Source organism: Ictidomys tridecemlineatus, chromosome 2 (assembly GCF_052094955.1).
Source record: "Ictidomys tridecemlineatus isolate mIctTri1 chromosome 2, mIctTri1.hap1, whole genome shotgun sequence".
Taxonomy (NCBI): domain Eukaryota; kingdom Metazoa; phylum Chordata; class Mammalia; order Rodentia; family Sciuridae; genus Ictidomys; species Ictidomys tridecemlineatus.
Window position 1 is genome coordinate 13654357 of NC_135478.1, and position 16660 is coordinate 13671016.

Below are 16660 nucleotides of genomic sequence, written 5' to 3' on the forward strand. Positions count from 1 at the left end.
CGCCTGCGGCCACGGAGTTGACAGGGGGTGGCAGCGACACGTACGTGCGTGTGAACGTGCACACATCTGTGTGGCTGCACACTCGGGCACAGGTGTACATGTATGCACAGACACCGAGATCCTAACCATACAACACAGCCGGTCACTCCTGAGGGACGTGCTCTGCACACAGACACGGACAGAGGGGACACACACACACACTCTCGGGTGCTCCTCCATGAGTACAGGCTCTTCCCTCTTCTATGGAAGGATCTCTATCTAGATACACAAATTCGCCCCTCAGTACCCTTGGGGACCCCCCATAACCAAGTGTGCCGATGTTCAAATGCCTTGTGTGAAATGGCACTTGATTGGCACAGAATCTACCCCCGCCTCCCGGGGACTCTAATTATCTCCAGATCACTCAGAAAATCTCATAAATACTGCGTACACAGTTGCCAGGCCGTATTGCCCAGGAGATGGGGACAAGAAAATACGTTTGTATGTGCTTAGCACCGATGCACTGGTCCCCCGAAATATTTTTTAATATTTTTAGTTGTAGATGGACACAAAATCTTTATTTTGTTTATTTATCTTTATGTGGTGCTGAGCATCGAACCCAGGGCCTCACACGTGCCGGGCAAGTGCTCTACCGCTGAGCCATGGCCCCAGCTCCCCCACATATTTTTGATCTGAGGTTTGCTGAATCTGTAAAACCCCTGGATACAGCATTCATGGGTACAGAGGGCCGCTGTGGACACTCACACACACACACACACACACACACACACACCCCTACGTATCCCATTTTCCATTGAGGGTGAACGGGAAGCATATATCCTTCAACAGGCAAGTGAGCATGTGTGCATACAGGAGCAAGCATATGTGTGCATATGTACATCCAGACACAAGTCTACGTGCACACATATGTGAACTCATTGTGCATGCACCCGTGCGCACCCCCACACACGTCCACATATTCCTCAGCAGATGAGTGACAACCCACTGCACATCATCATACAAGGAACACTATTCAATGATGGGAGGAAATGAGCCCCAAAGCCACCAAAGACACAGAGAAGCCACCAGGGCACCTGGCTAAGTGGAAGCAGCCGACCTCTGAGGCCACACCCTGCAAATGCAGCTCGAGGACACTCTGGGAAAGGCCAGACACACTAAGGGGTCTGACTGGCGGGCAGGGACGGATGGTTGGGGCCCTGGGGACTTTAGGGCCGGGAAACTGATCGGATGACTCCGTGACCGTGAAGACAGGGCGTCACGCATTTGCCAAGATCCACAGAATGTTCAACCAAAGAGTGACCCACGTCAGCCGCGGACGTTAGTTGATGATATGGTATCGATACCCGTTCATCAACTGCAATGGGCATCGCGTTCTCACAAGATGTCAACAACAGGAACACTGGAGGGCGGGCGGAGGGGGGCACGGGAACTCTTGGTACAGTTCACTCAACACCTTTTAAACCTGAAATCCCTTTTAAAGTTAAATCTGTTGATTTGATAGAGTTTTTTAAGACTACCCACACATAACAGCAGACCCGGGAGGAACTAACATGAGACACAACTCCAAGCTCATCTCGTATTTGCACTTAGCATATCTGCGAGTTTCTGGGTGGAGAACGCCCCAGGGCCTTTGCACAGGAAGACTGCAGCGGTGGAGCCGTCCCAGGCACCACAAGTGGTGTCCCCAGCAGTGAGCCCTGGGTCACAACCTAGATCCCCCCAGAATAAAAGATCGCACAGCTTATTCCACAGACTATGCCCTTGCTGGAGGGGTAGAGAACCCCCGCCCCACGGGCCTTGGTGTTAAGTCCCCGGAGCTCAGGGGTGCTGCTGCGAGGAAGGGGGGCTCCTGGACACCTTACCTGCAGGGGACGCGAGGGCGGCTGTAACTGCAGGTGGCACTGACTGGGGGAGTACCAGCTGCCAAGGGCGAGGTAACTGGGCAGGTACTGGGCCCCCACGGGCTTCCCGTCCAGTGCCGTCACCTTGGTCTGAAGAACAGAGAACACACTTGGTCAAGGTCAGGGCGCCCAGCCTAGGAAGGGGGTCTTGGGTCTGCTTCTCCCTGCCCTTTGGGGTCCAGCGTGGCCAGCCCGTTTCCCCCCAGTTCCCAGAAGCGCGTGCTGAAGGCTGGCCCAGGGGTGCTGGGCATCAGCTTGGGCAGCGCGTGGAGCCCGACTGGACTCCAAACCCCAGCTCCGACAGGGACGTGCTGGAAAGCCCCCGTCTCTCCTCCTGAGCTTGCTAACCGCCCTCGTGGCTTCTCAGAGGGGAAAACCCACTTGGTGGATCAACACGGGAGCAGCCATGTTGGGTGGCGCCCCAGGCTGGGACCCAGCTGGCCCTGCTCCTGCACACCACCAGCCCCGGTGACCGGGTGACTTTTGCTCCTCTGGCTGGGATCACAGGCTACTGAGCCCGGCTTCTGGAATATTCGTGATCTGCGCTGACTGAATCTGCAGACGCAGGGCCTGCAGACCCTCGGGCCAACGGCTGCGTCCCTGAGCCCCGGCCCCTGTCCTAACTCCGTCTTTATAAGGTGGTGGGGGAGCGGAAGCCCTGAATTTGCAATCAGCTCAGAAGTGGCCCAGGGACCCCAGGCCCTGTGGCCGGCGTCTGGATGGAGGGCATCTGTGGAGGGCTGTGCCCGTGACCCGAGCCGGGAGCCTGATTCTGAGGTCACGTGACCTCCCACCTGGAGGGCAGGCGGAGGGGCGTCTCTGGTCCGTCTGTGACCTCAGAGGCCTCAGGCTCTGGTCACTCCCTCACTGTCCCACGGGACCGTGGTCACAATGACAGGCCACTGTGCTCTGTGCTGAGTGGCCGAGAAGCACGGACACCCCTTGCTGAGGACGTCCCTTGGTAAATTATGTGACTTTGGTGGCTAAGGTCCTTAAGGACACGTTGCTCACAAGAGGACAAAGGGACCACAGTGTCCGCAGTCCCCACGGCTCGTGGGACAGTCACTGAGCCCGGGCTGGGACGCCTTCCTCTGTCGCTGTCTTCCCTCCCTTGCTGAGGGGACCCTGATCCTGCCAGCTCCCCTCCTCTGCAGTCCCAGTTTGGTGGCCTCCAGCCTGCAGGTGCCTTCCTTGCTCATTCCCTGCTACGGGCTCTTGAGTGACAGCTGTCTGTCAAAATATCGGCTCCTTGGGCCGGGCTGGGGCTCAGCGGTAGGCGCTTGCCTAGCACGAGTGAGGCCCTGGGTTCGAGTCTCAGCACCACGTAAAAATAAATAAATATCCAACAACAACGAAGAAAACACCTTACACCATCAGCCCTTCTGTCAACGTGACAGCACCCTTTTGAGGTAGGGACATTCCACTGGTTCCCTTTCCCACCTCTTTCTAAAATGGCTCGTCTGGCCAAGCACTTGTAGAACCCCACAAAAGGCCTCCTCTGAGCCTCCGCACATGCTGTTCCACCTGCTGGGAGCAGCCTGGCTGGCCCTGCCACGGCCAGGAGTCCACCTGGGGGGACACCCCGTGTGACCGAGCCAGGCACCTGCCCCCCTGCCTTCCTCCCACGGATGGTGGGGTTCTCTGTCCCCCTCCAGCTTGCACAGCCCCTCCCGCCCAGCCCAGAGGAGCGCTGTGGTTGGGGGACGGGGCCTGGGGACTCACCCACCTCTAGCCACACTCGCTGGGCCGACGTGGGGATGGAGGGGATTTCGAACCGCACGAGCCCACCCTGGGACAGGAACTCGCGGGTGTAGATGTTGTCCCTGGGCATCAGCTCCGCCTTGACCTGCACCGTCACGCCCTGGGCTGGGCTGCCGTCGGGGTAGGAGAGCTCCACCTGGAACAGGTCATCAGAGAGGCTGGGGGCAGCACCGGCAGACGCTCCACGCTCACCTCGCCACGCAGGTGCACTCCCCCCGCCACGCAGGTGCGCTCCCCGCACGCTGCCATCCGTGGTGATGCGTGTTGGTTGCTTTCTTTTGCGGGACTGGGAACTGAGCCCGGGGCCTCACGTATTCCAGGCAAGTGCTTCTACCACGGAGCCACCTCTCCAGCCCCAACCACCATGATGGGGCACCAGCCCGGGGACCCTGACTGATCTGCTTATGAATGAGACCAGCTGATCTTGAGCTTTAGCCTCTAAAACTGTGATGTTAAAAAAAAAATAACAAAAAAAACTTTTTCTTTATGTTCTCAGCCTCAGGTCTCAGGTATTTCATTACAACAACTGAAAACTGACTCGTGCCACATATATCCTCTTGGTCAGGTGTGAGATGCTGCCCTCACCGAAGCTGCATCCTCTGAGCCCTTATTCATACACATTCTGCGTCCACACAAAGTATGCGACCTCCTACTCACACTGGGCTCTTCAAGTGAGGAGGGGCACACGAATTCATAGGGACTAAATAAACAATAACTAAACGCTCAACATGCGGATTAATGCCAGAGGTTCAAGAATGACACTCTACAGGGGATAAAGCTGGTCACACGCTGCCTGAGTTTGGAGTCACCGATAGACCACGTAGGTGCAGTGGTCCCACAAGCTGCCAATCCCCATGCCTGGTGGTGTCACAGCCGTGGGGACATCGTGATGTGACACCTTCTGTAGTTTTATGGTGGTGTTGGTGTCAGCGAACCTACTGATGTCAGGCCTACGAAGTCACCCATGTCAGCCAGACACGGTGGAGCACACCGTGGTCCCCGAACTCAGGAGGCTGAGGCAGGAGGGCTGCCAGTTCAAGGGCGGCCTGGGCAACTCGGCGGGACCCTGGCTCAAAAACAGAACGAAAGCCCAGCACATGCAATAGGTGCCTCGCACTGGGTCAGCGCACCGAGGGACGTCACAGGTGTGGATTCACCTGGCCTTTCCGTTGCTGTCTCAGCGCGCAGTCTTCCTACTTATAAAGTAAAAAGTTTACTATAAAAGCAGCCTCAGGAGGCCCCTCGGGAGGGATCCCAGAAAGCACTCTGTTGTCATAGGATAGATCCCTGTGTTCCTGCCCCCAGAGAACTTCCGGTAGCAGATGTGGGGGTAGAAGATGGCGTCTTAGTTTTTATCATTTACTTCTTTTGCATACTGGGGATTGAACCCACAGGTGCTCCACCCCTAGTGCTTTTCAGTTTTTAAATTTTGAGACAGACTCTAAGTTGCTGAGGCTGACCTCAACGGTACAATCCTCCTGCCCCAGCCTCCCGAGTGGCTGGGATGCCAGGCGTGTGCCACCGCGTCCAGCACGTCTCGGCTTTGAACAAAAATGTTTAAAAACTAAAGGGGAGAAAGTGAAGCATCCCAGTGTCAAAAGGCAAACTACGCCAGTGTAGCCGGGGGACCTGTCTTCAGCTCGGTCCCCGCTGTGGGGCGGGGGGAGGCTCAGGCACGTTCCCCGAGGTACCTTCCCCACGTAGGCCAGGCCTGGCTTGAACTGTCTCCGCGTGTCCCTGGAGTAGCGGACGTCCACCAGCTGCCTCTGGACAGGGGTGGAGTCGTCGAAGGCCACCTGCTGACTCCCATCCACACTGGTCACTGTGGCCCAGATGCTGACCCTGCCCCGGAAGTGCTCGGGAACATCCACCGGGATCAGGTCCCTCACGCAGATGTCAAAGGCCTGGGAGCCCAGGATCTAGAGGAGGAGAAACACAGTGCATGGGGTGGACACGGAGGACGCCACGCGCACCCTGGGTCACACCCAGGCCTCCCGGCTGCTGGGACGACCCTGGAGACAGGCCCACGGTGCCCCTGGCCGAGAGGCCGGCTCCAGCCTGGCCCCGAGCCTTCCTCGTGAGGACGACAAGCTGCTCGGCCACTTCCACTCGTTGCCCAGACAGAGACGGACCGTCCCCGTGGGTCCGGGCGCACTCACAGCCAGTGATGGGAGACGGAGGCCCCGTCCACACACGCATGTGACACACACGTGCGTGAGTGCGAGCACACGCGTGTAGGCCTGTCCGTGGGCGTGTGGTCTCCATCACGATCAACCCTCGCTTGGCCCCACGCCCCCACTCAGAGCCCAGCGCTGCCCCCGCGGCCCCCACGCTGGGCACCCTGGAGCCTGGTGGCAATCGACGCCCAGAAATAGCTGGGACCAAGTCACTCGGGACATCAGAGACCCAGGACCAGGGCCACCGGGCGGCGGCCTCTGGGGAGAATGGCCAGACTGGGCAGGGAAGGGGTAGCGACTGTGTCCATCCCACAGCATCGAGGCCGCCAGAGAGAGGGGGCCGCACGGGGCAGCTGTGTCCTGAGGAAGGAGCTTTAGGTGGGGTGGGGGGGAGCGGGCACTGAGGGGTCAACCCCCACGTCCACGCACAAGGGGTGTCCTGTGCATGGGACCCTGGGACACAAGGGGATTTATCAGTGCCAGAGGCGCCGTCAGAGGTGGAAGTGCCCGGGAGGTGCCCCTGGGGGGCACGGTCCACCCACAGCGCTGCCCTGGCTGAGGGACAGCTCGCGAAGCTTTCCACACGGGGGGACAAGACCTTGTGCCTCACTCTGGCAGATCCTCCAAGACTGAACTCAGCGTGACCTGAGACCGGGCAAGTCCACCCTGAGGTACGCCCAGGATGAGCCACGACACGTCCACAGGAAAACGGCACATGGACGGTCACAGCAGCAGGGGAAACGGGTTTGGGGTGCAGCTCAGCGGTGCTCACAGTGGAAACGACCCAGTGCCCGCCAGTGGAGGGGGGGTGGACCCACGGCAGCAGATTCCTACAGTGGAATGTTACTGAGTCATGAAAAAGAACGAAGCCCAGACTCAGGCTACAGCATGAAGGAGCCTGGGAAAGGAGATGCTGACTGACAGAGGCCACACACAAAAAGCCACCTAGCGTGTAATGCCATCGACGTGAGGTGTCCAGAACAGGCAGGTCCACAGAGCTGGGGAGTCGAGGAGTGGTCGCCAGGGGTGGGGGAGGGGACCGGCACTAACTGTAAAGGGAACCGGGATTTGGGGACGGTAAAGAGTCACTCTGCCGTCCACGGTCCTTCAGCCCCGGACTCCACCAACTGCAGGTGGACAGTATTGTTTTCTTTAATTGCTGAACACAGACTCCCTTTCTGGGCATCTGTCCCTGAGCAATGCCACTGTCCCTGAGCAATGCCCAGAAGGGCCACGCACTCGGCACCTGCATCACGTCGGGTGTTTGAAGCCATCACAGGTGACTCCGAGTCCACGGGAGGACCCGCGGGGACCCGCCAGGCTTCTGAGCCAACAGGACACTGTTTTGTAGAAGGGGCTGGGGCGTCTGGTGGACTTTGGAATTAGCAGGGGGCAGTTCCTGGGGCCATCCCAGGCAGAGACACGGGACAACCGCGTTCTAAGCCAGAAAGCCGTGACGGCCGCACCACCCGGGGACAGCAGATGGGGCCACCTCCCGGGCAGCCCAACCTGAATCCGCCTAGCCCCCCTTCAGGGCACTCACGGGTACTGTCCCGGAGAGTCCCCTAACCCGAAGCCTGATTTCTAATTGAGCACGGCCAGTGTCGTGCACTTTCTCAAATTCAGCGTGCAATTCAAAACACAGGAATTATTTATTTCTGAACGTGGGGAACGTGTCAATTGCTGGTGTTGCCTTCACTACCCTAAAATGTCAAAAAAAAATCGTGACTCAAACCATCGTAAACCGGGGACTGACTGTATCCAGAAAAAAATCACTGAGCCGCGTCTACTCTGTGGACGAACTGATGGGTGTGGGAGTCGCAGTATCTCATTAAAGCTCTCCCTATTCAAGTTGTCTGTGCGACATTCGGGGGAGCCCATCCACATGTCCACACAGACAGCCCTGCCTGTCGGAAGCCTTTACTGTCTTCGTTTTTATGATGTTTCAAGCCTCTGCTCTGCTGACGCGAACCACGTCAGGAAATCCCCACCACGCAGCTTTCTTAGACGATAAAATGAAATTTACGAGGAAGAAACTGAAGCCGTGGAAAGGGACCACCGAGCCAGCCCCGCGGGCCCTGCTCCTCACCTTCGTGGTTCTGAGGACGGGGCGCCCCACCTCGTGGCTGTAGTACCCCACTCCGTCCACAGTCATGTTGATCGTTAAGGTCCCGGACACGGGCTTCCCAAAGGTGTACCTGGGACAAAAGGACAAAGGGCACCCAAATTCACAGGCGACCCCCAGGGGCCCATCTCAGGAAGGTCAGTCTCGCAGGTTCTGCATTCTGTCCTTCCAGCCCTCTCTGTAACCCTCTGCACCAGCTTTGCTTTTGATGGAAATAGAGACAGATGGTCAGAGAGGAACTCAGCCCCTGGGAGCAGCAGGTTGGTGACACGGTTGGAGCAGGACAGTTCAGAGGTGCCAGCAACCACGAGGACCAGCAGGACTGGGCTTGAGTTCCGTAAGCCATCCGCCTGGGGATACTGGTGAGACCTAAAGGTACCTTGTCATCACTGACCCAAAGGGACGCCTGCTCACCAGGAACAGGGACATCATGGGAGACGGCAGTGAGTGCAACACCTCCTGGACTGTAAACGTGGGTGCACTCGGGCTGTCATCGATGGGGACACACAGCCAGGGGAGCTGCAGGCTGGGGGTCCTCAGCCACCACCTCTGGGCGGGTGGCCCACTTGGGGTGGGGTGGGGCAGCTCTAGGGTGTCCCCCGCACCCCAGGAAGAGAGAGCACTTCTCGACCTCTTCAGTGAGCGTGGGCTGTGGCTTGTCACCGCCGGGAGGCAGGAGAGGGACAGGACACCCCTTCCTCCAGGGGTGGGGACACCTGTGGGGGGGTGCTGGGGGAGGCCCGTGGGGGGCTGGGAAAGGAAGCTGCTCCAAGGGAAGGGGCTGCCCGGGCAGGAGAGGGGGCAGCATCAGGAGGGCTCGGCAGCGAGGGAAGGGGACGGGAGGGACCCGCAGGGCCCTGGTCCTCACCTGGCCTGCACGGTGGCCTTCTCACAGGCGTCCAGGTCTCGGATGTACGGGGGAGGGGCGATCAGGAGCTCAAACCTGGGCAGCGCTGACCGAGCGAGAGGAGAGACGTGGTGACTCACCTGCGTGGCCTCAGGAACCCAGGACAGGGGTCTGGGGACAAGAGCAAAGCCGCCCGCCGCCCCCTCCCCGAGGGGACGATGCACGCGTCCACCTCCCTCCGAGGAGCGGCCTGGGGACTCGGCTGGCAGGCACCGCTCCGCCCGGGAGGTCAGGGAAGGTGGGCTTGGAGGTGCTGATCCCGGCCCGTCCAGGGGAGGCCGAGTGGCCACGGGGAGCCTCCCTGTCCCGACGCCTCCCGGGGGCCACTGAGGGCTGTCTCTAGGATGACGGCCACCGGGGCCAGGCCCTCTCCCGGCTCCCTGGCACTGGGAGCCATCCTGTCACCCTGCAGCCAGGGGAGGGGCCACCACCTGGGACCAGCACCCAAGATGCTAGACAAAGGGACGATTCACATCCAAGGCAGGGGATGTCATCACCACCCAGAGTGACCTGCCATTTAAAATGGATGAGCTCTTTACTTCTGGAATTTTCCACACACTATTTTCATTCTGTGGCCGACCTGCAGGTGGCGCTGTGGGTGACGGGAGCCACACCCACTCCCTGCCGTGGCCAAAGGGCATTTGCACTGGCGGCTGGCGCCTGCGGCCCTTAGCCACACGGCCAGGGCCTCCTGCAGGGACAAGGCCTTCCCCTTTTTCTTTTTTTAATTAAAAAAAATTTTTTTTTAGTTGTGGATGGACACGGTCCCCTTATTCCAGGTCTTCTTTCCCTGTGGTGCTGAGGATGGACCCAGAGCCTCCCACGGGCCGGGCAAGCGCTCGGCCCCTGAGCCACGGCCACAGCCCCCTGCTCAGCACAGGAAGCCCACAGAGCGTCCTTACGAAGGGAACCCAGCTCCTGCTGTCAGCCTAAAACTGTTTCCGTAGCACGTTTGTTTGGTGAAGTGTCCCTAAGTCACCAAGAGGAGACTCAGGCCTACGGGAGGGTGAGTGAGGTCCAGGCAAAACCACACAAATGTCCACATGGGCTTGGGTGTCCCCAGGGACCCTGGAACTGACCCCCGGGCTGCACTGTCAGGCTCCACTCCTGTGAGGTCCCTAGAGTTGTCACATTCATGGGGACCCAAAGTAGAAGGGTGGTGAGCAGGGGCCGGGGGAGGGGTGCGAGGGTCCAGAGGGGACAGTATGTCAGGGAAGTCGGGACAGCTCAGGGGCTGGAACTGGGTCAGGGCTGTGAACCCTGGGAATGGATTTAATGTCCCCTCATTGGCCACTGAGAAATGGTGACAGTGGCCAATTTCCTGTTATGTATCTTTATCAGCCACACTTAATTTGGGGGGGATACCAGGGATTAAATCCAGGGGCACCTGACCACCGAGCCCCGTCCCCAGCCCTATTTTGTGTTTTATTTAGAGTCAGGGTCTCACTGAGTTGCTTAGGGCCTCGCTGTGGCTGAGGCTGGCTTGGAACTCTCTATCCTCCTGCCTCAGCCTCCCCAGCCGCTGGGATTTCAGGCCTGCGCCCGACCGGCTCAAATAATTTTTAACAGGACCAGCACCTGCTCAGCAGCTGAGGAGCCCTGGTGACTGGGGATGGCGCCTCCTCCAGCCGCTTCCTCCCTCCCCCCAGGCGAGGACCCCCAGGTCTGAGCGTCCCCCCTTACCGTACTTCTGGACCTCAAAGGACCTGTTGTACAGGTGGCCCTGCGTCTCCACAAAGACGGACCACTGCCCCAGCACGGGCTGGTCGGACAGGGGAAAGCTCATGTTGGTGACGCCTGCCAGGAGAGAGACGCCCTTCGTGCTCCGGGGGACCTTGGCCGAGAGCCACCAAGGGGCCCAGTCACTGTGGCCAGCGGTGACGTCCAGGAAGGGGGACCCTGGGACCCGGCTCCTCCCCCTCCCTGGTGGCCACCCAGGGCCAGGGGTGGGTGTCTGTGGGGGCAGGACGTGCAGGGCGGCCAGGGGAGCAGGCCCTCAGCCCCCGCAGGACCAGGCTGCCCCTCAGGTTCCCGGAGGCACCCTGCAGCCAAAGCTGGGCCCCCGCGAGGGCGATGGCGGTCCGCTCCCCAGCTCGGCCCCCACCTGTCGTTCCCAGCTGCGGGCGGTTCTCTGTGCCCTGTGGGGTGTGGGACAGCGTCCCTCACCGTCCCCCCAGATGCCAGGTCCCAACCCCCAACATGACGACCTAAGAAGTCACCAGTATCCCTGGGGGAGGGAAGTGGGTCCCGGGTGAGAATCACTGAGACACGTGGATAGGATGATAAGGGGGTGACAGACAGACGGACGGACGGACAGAACAATGGGCGGCGGATGGTCAGGAGAATGGATGGAATCGTTGATGGGTGACAGAGCCGTGGAGGGGTGGACAGACGGACAGAGGAACACAGCTGAGAGGGAGAAGGGACCACGGGTCACAGGTAGAGGATAGGCAGATGGACAGATGGACAGAGAGGTAGATGACAGCTAGCCTCCGAGTTGGGACCTAGAATGTGCTCAGAGGGGGTCCGGGGGGCAGTGGACACCGAGGGCTTCGACTTCATCAGCAGCAGAATCCACTGATGGCGGAAGGGTCTCCCGCAAGGTGAGACCCGGGGGAGGAAGCAGGTCCCCGGGGGCCAACCGCTGGGAGGAAGAGAAACCGCCCAGCAGGGGGGATGCGGGCAGCTGGGGAAGGTGGAAGCCACGGGCAAGTGTCCCGGAAAGATCTGGAGCCCCCGGTGGATCCTGGCCACCCAGAAACGAGCTGCAGACCCCAGGGAGCAGGGGCAGGCCAGCACTCACCGCAGCACGGCGCCTTCAGGTGCCGCCACTCCACCACCCGAGAGCCGCGGGGGTCCTGCACGGGCGGGTGCAAGGGCGGGCTCAGGGCAGCGGGTCTGTGCCCGACGGGGGACCCTCCCCGGCCCTCGCAGGCATGAGTGCCGGAAGGGCGGCTGGGGAAGGGGCTCTCTGAGGACTAGGGGCAGAAGGGGCCGCGCTGAGACCCCTGCTGTTGAGGGAGCTGTGTGCAGAGGGACACGGAGACGGGGTGACCCAGGGACCAGGACGGGCTGGGCCCCCCCTGTGAGGCCCTGGGGCGGGTGGGGAGGGTCCACAGGGGGACGGTGGGTAACAGACCCCACCCTGCAGAGGGCAGGCTGCGGCCCCCATCAGAATCGGGGAGGGTGGTGGCCACTCACCAGGACGTACGCGTCCACCTGCAAGACAGACACAGGGCCGTGAGCACACCGGCCAGAAGGCCCCAAACCTCCGTGCCTGATGGTCTTCAGGCCCAGTGGCTGTTACAGGATGAATTTTGTCCCCCCAAAAGGTTGAAGTCGGCTCTGGTTGTCGGTGGCTCGTCACCCCCAAAGACTTACATTGAAATTTAAGGCCCTATGTAATGGGGTCAAGAGGGCGTGGGACTTTAAAGGGCGGTTGGGTGCGCGGGCTCCACCTTCCTGTTTTCCTGGGGGTGGGTTGGTTCCTGGGAGACGCGTGTTCTAAAAGGTAAGTCTGGTCCCTCCCCTTCTCTTGCTTCTTGTCTCACCACGTGGCCCCTGTCTCTTGAACACTGTCACCATGTGATGCCATCTGCCCTGCTGTGACATAGCCAGGAGACATCCCCAGAGGCCGGATCTTGGACTATAAGCTCCCAAAACTATGAGCTAAATAAACCCCCTTTTAAAAAAAACAAAATACCCAGCCTCAGGTATTTTGTTATAGCAACACAAAATAGACTAAAATAATAAGTTTGCACAAAAATGAGAGCAAGTGCCTAAGAGTATCCAGTGAAGCCTGACATGGCGCCTCACACCTGTCATCCCAGCAACTCTGGAGGCTAAGGCAGGAGGATCACAAGTTCAAGGTCAGCCTCAGCAACTCAAGAGATTCTGTCTCAGGATCAAAAGGGGCTGGGGGCGTGGCTCTGTGGTAGAGCGCTTGCGTTATTTTCTTGGGTATGAGTCCCAAGGCAGGATCCGAGCCTGCTCTTCTTGGTGACATGCCCAAGCTGTAGGGCCAGCCTGGCCCACAGCAGGCAACTCTCCCCCATTCCCCTGGGGATTCCTGAGCTGCAGGTGCCACCAGGCACCTTCACGTCTCTGCCCTGTCTACGCACACGTCACTTAAACTCTTTCTGTGCCGTTTCCAAGCTCCTTCCTGCAGCAGAATGACAACTGATCAACGCAGAAGGGACACGAGAGTCACCAACATCACCACCGTGCCATTAGGGCAACGCGATCTGTGACCTGGGGACGCTGGAACTATTGGTGAGCCTCTGAGGGGGGGCCAGGTGTCCATGAGATTTCAGGCGTCCCTTCACTGATTAAGGACAAAGGGACAATGGGGACTTTGCAGAGGAGAGGCCAAGCAGAGGCTCCCCAAGCCACAGGGGACACCCCAGCATGGGACGGGCCCACGTCGGGGTCTCCTGTCCGTTGCACAGGGACGTCCATCCCCCTTCCTGCTGAACCTGCTCTCCAGGAACGGACAGGCCAGTCTCCCGGAGGACAGGCGGCAAAGCGGCTGCCTGGACGCTCCAAAAGCGGCATCGTCATCGTGGTGGACACACGACAGAACGAGAAGCTTGAATGCCGCCCAGATCCAGCCTCGGAGTCTCGGCCGGCAAAGAAACGCGGCAGAGAGGTTGTCACTGGGCACCTCGGGTTCTATATTCCTGTTATTGTACCAGTGTCAACATTTTTTAAAGTAACAGTTTTGGTTTTTTTTCCCCCTTTGGACAGGGGATTGAACCCAGGGCACTTGACTTCTAAACTCCACCTCCAGCCCTTTCTTATTTTTTATTTTGAGACAGGGTCTTGCTGTTTCTTAGGACCTCGCTAAGTGGCTGAGGCTGGCCTTGAACCTGGGAGCCTCCTGGGATGCTGGGACCACAGGCACGTGCCACCCGGCTGCTGTTCTTGGGTTCTTAAAGGATGCAGGCAGTCGCATTCAGGGGTAAGGAGGGACAAGGGGGAAGTGCCAGGTGTGCTCAGGTGTGCTCAGGTGTGCTCAGGTGGGCTCAGGTGGGCTCAGGTGGGCTCAGGTGTGCACTTTCAGAGAGCAGTCTCACCTTCCCATCGACAGGCCTCAGGTCTGGGGACACGGTGAAGATGCTGATGTGCACTGGAAGGAAGAGGAGAGACAGGGGCAGCTCCAGGCCACGCCCCCCTCCCCGCCCCCACCGCCCCGCGGACCACCCACCTCGGTGCTGGGGCCTGTAGACGGGCTTGTCGGTCTGGATGAACACAGAGGCCCCTCGGCTGTCCACCGTCACCGAGGTCTGGTTGTGGAAGAGGGTGCCCTCTTCCGCCCACGGGCTGTGGCCCTGCACCCTCAGGAGCGCCTGGCCGCGGAGGCCCGTGGGGACCTAGGAGCAGAGCACACAGCCCCAGGATTAGGGGTCCCCCTGGTCGGGGCGGAGACGCTGGGAAAGCAGCTTGGAGATCTAGAAAGGGGGCGCTCACCTGGAGTGACTGCTCCCCAGGGGACAGTTTCTGGAGATGTTTGGGGGGTCCCATGGCCCCCAATGCAAAGAAGGACCCCTCGCCACCTGACAGCAGCTCTGCGGCTGAGAAACGCTGGCCTAGGCCGGAGCTGCTGTCCTCTGCGACACCACACAGTCACCGAGCTCTGACTCACCACGGGGGAGAGCTAGAAGAACCGTCCCCCGTTTTCCCCAGGTGTGTTCACCGTGGGGGACAGGGGACAGGGACACAGAGCCCCACCCCCGTACACAGACACACGTATGTGCGCTCGTCATCCTCGGTGTCGAGGGGCTTGGGTGCCAGGACTCCCCAGGAGACCCCAATCCAGGGGTGATCAAGCCCTTGGATAACGGAGCATAATATCTGCACAGCATCTCCCTGCTCTCTCCCTGGGACTTCAATCCTCTAGAGGACTCGCGCCTCCTCAAACAATGTGACCGCGATGGACGCGGTTGACTGACTGAACTATCAGGAAATAATGACAGAAATATCTGTACACATTGGGTGCAGAAGCGATTTTTTGTTCAAGTATTTTTAATCCACCATTGGTGGCAGCCGCGGATCTGGAGCCCGCGGTACAGAGGACGGAGGGCGGATATGGAGGGCGGCGGCGGCTCGGGGCTGTATGATATTCCTGAGCTCGGCCTCTCTGGATTCCTCCCTCTAGAACAGGGAGGCCCGGTCTGGGCTGGTATTTCTATGAAGCAGTGAGAACAGGCGGAGCCACGGGGACGGCAGCGGATCCGTGGCTGAAGGGGCTGGGGGACGGGAGGGCAACGCTGATGGCAGCTCAAAACCGTGTCCCCTTGGTCCTGCCCCTGCATCTCCTTTGGATGAAATGCTCTGAACTATGGAGAGGGGGTCCTAAAGCACCGCGAACGCATCCAGAGCCGTTTTAAAATGGCAAAACAGAAAAGCGGATGGCCCACTTTAAAACGGTGGAAAGAACGGGAGATGTTTTGCCCCATTTTGCAACAACCCCGGGCTGCAGCCTCGCGGGGGCCTGTTCTCATCATCCGGGGGCAGAGGCTTCTCAGTTCTCCTGTTTTTTGGGGCAGTGAGCCCCGGGGGCTCCTTTCAGCTGAAGGCGAACGGGCCTCCCCCCCCCCACGAGGCCCACGGCCCCTCACGGCCCAGGAGCTGGGGTGGGAGCCCCGAGGGCCATCCCAACGCAGGGCGCTCCCCTTCCAGGGGCTCACGGCCGCGGCCCCTGGGTGGCCCCGTGGGCGGCTGGACATCGTCCTCCACCACGCACACCCACGGCCTCCTGCCCGACTCTCCGGCGGGTCTCGGGGGCCTGCGCCATCGTGCCCACTGCACAGATGAGGCCGGGGGTGGCAGGACCCCCAGTCCCGGGCACCCGGGCTGGCCAGTCCCTGCCCCGTCCCCAGCCTCCTCCTCCTGCCTGCTCTGGGCAGCTTCAGGGAGGGCCACCTGCCTGCGGCCTTCGGGGCCTGGGGGTGTCTCTAGACTGTGGTTTAGGACCAACCGTGGGGACAAAGCTCACCCCGTACCCCAATCCAGAATCCTTACCTGCCCTGATTCTGGAAACTTCTCCACTGAGGCCAAAGGCCACAGAGAGGAGAATGTGCTGGCCACCTGGGGACGGGGCTCGGAAAGAGGGGGCGGGGGCTGCTCCTCCAGACGACTCCGCTTCCTTCCCGGGACCCGGCCGTCCCCTGGGAGAGAAGACTGCAGTCCCCGCCCCCCCCGGGGTTCCCCTGCCCTCCTGTGCACAGTGACCCGTGGGGAGAGAATGGGGACGCCCTCCAAGGTCTTTCTAGAATGTTCCAGACACCAGATCCCCCTGCTGTGACATGGATAGGGTTTGACCACATCCCCTTCCTGTGCTGGAAGCTTGGTCCCCAGAGCGGACATGTTGAGACGTGGGGGCACTCGAGAGGCGGGGCCGCTGGAAGGTCAGTGCGGGCAGCGCTCTTGGGCCTCAGGTCCGTTTCCACAAGGGGACGCTGGCATAGCGTAAGCCTGGCCTTTGACTCTCTGGCTTCCTGTCTCACACGTGATCTCCGTCTGGTACGTGCTCCCACCATGATGTCATCTGCATGGTGGAACCCACCCAAAGGGACCTTCACCAGAGTCTGAACAGATGGTGCCCCGATCTTGCACTTCCGGTCTCAAAAACTGTGAGTGAAATAACCTTTTTTCCTTTATAAAGCCGCCAGCCCTGGGTACTTTGTTATAGCAACGAGAAATAGACTGATACAGCCCTCCCTTCCCGACCTCAGGAATCCAGCTTCACTCATTTAACATCGCTGACACCAAAGGGCTTGGGGGCTGA

General features: G+C 60.0%; 1 protein-coding gene across 6 annotated transcripts in view; it reads right to left on the minus strand.

Annotated features, from left to right (window-relative positions):
• The window catches only part of Cpamd8 (C3 and PZP like alpha-2-macroglobulin domain containing 8), a 69010-nt gene that overhangs the window by 44112 nt on the left and 8238 nt on the right, over positions 1 to 16660 (minus strand). For all 6 annotated transcript variants that reach the window (XR_013434222.1, XR_013434223.1, XM_078037758.1 and 3 more), the window contains exons 4-13: positions 14078 to 14243; positions 13947 to 13999; positions 12073 to 12090; positions 11675 to 11729; positions 10555 to 10668; positions 8833 to 8917; positions 7929 to 8037; positions 5354 to 5581; positions 3628 to 3798; positions 1863 to 1991 (exon numbers count right to left, since the gene is read on the minus strand). Coding sequence is in view for 4 of the 6 variants with exons in the window: in XM_078037758.1 (XP_077893884.1) it covers positions 1863 to 1991; positions 3628 to 3798; positions 5354 to 5581; positions 7929 to 8037; positions 8833 to 8917; positions 10555 to 10668; positions 11675 to 11729; positions 12073 to 12090; positions 13947 to 13999; positions 14078 to 14243 (1128 nt within the window). In the remaining 2 variants the exon portion in view is untranslated. The remainder of the gene's footprint in view (positions 1 to 1862; positions 1992 to 3627; positions 3799 to 5353; positions 5582 to 7928; positions 8038 to 8832; positions 8918 to 10554; positions 10669 to 11674; positions 11730 to 12072; positions 12091 to 13946; positions 14000 to 14077; positions 14244 to 16660) is intronic.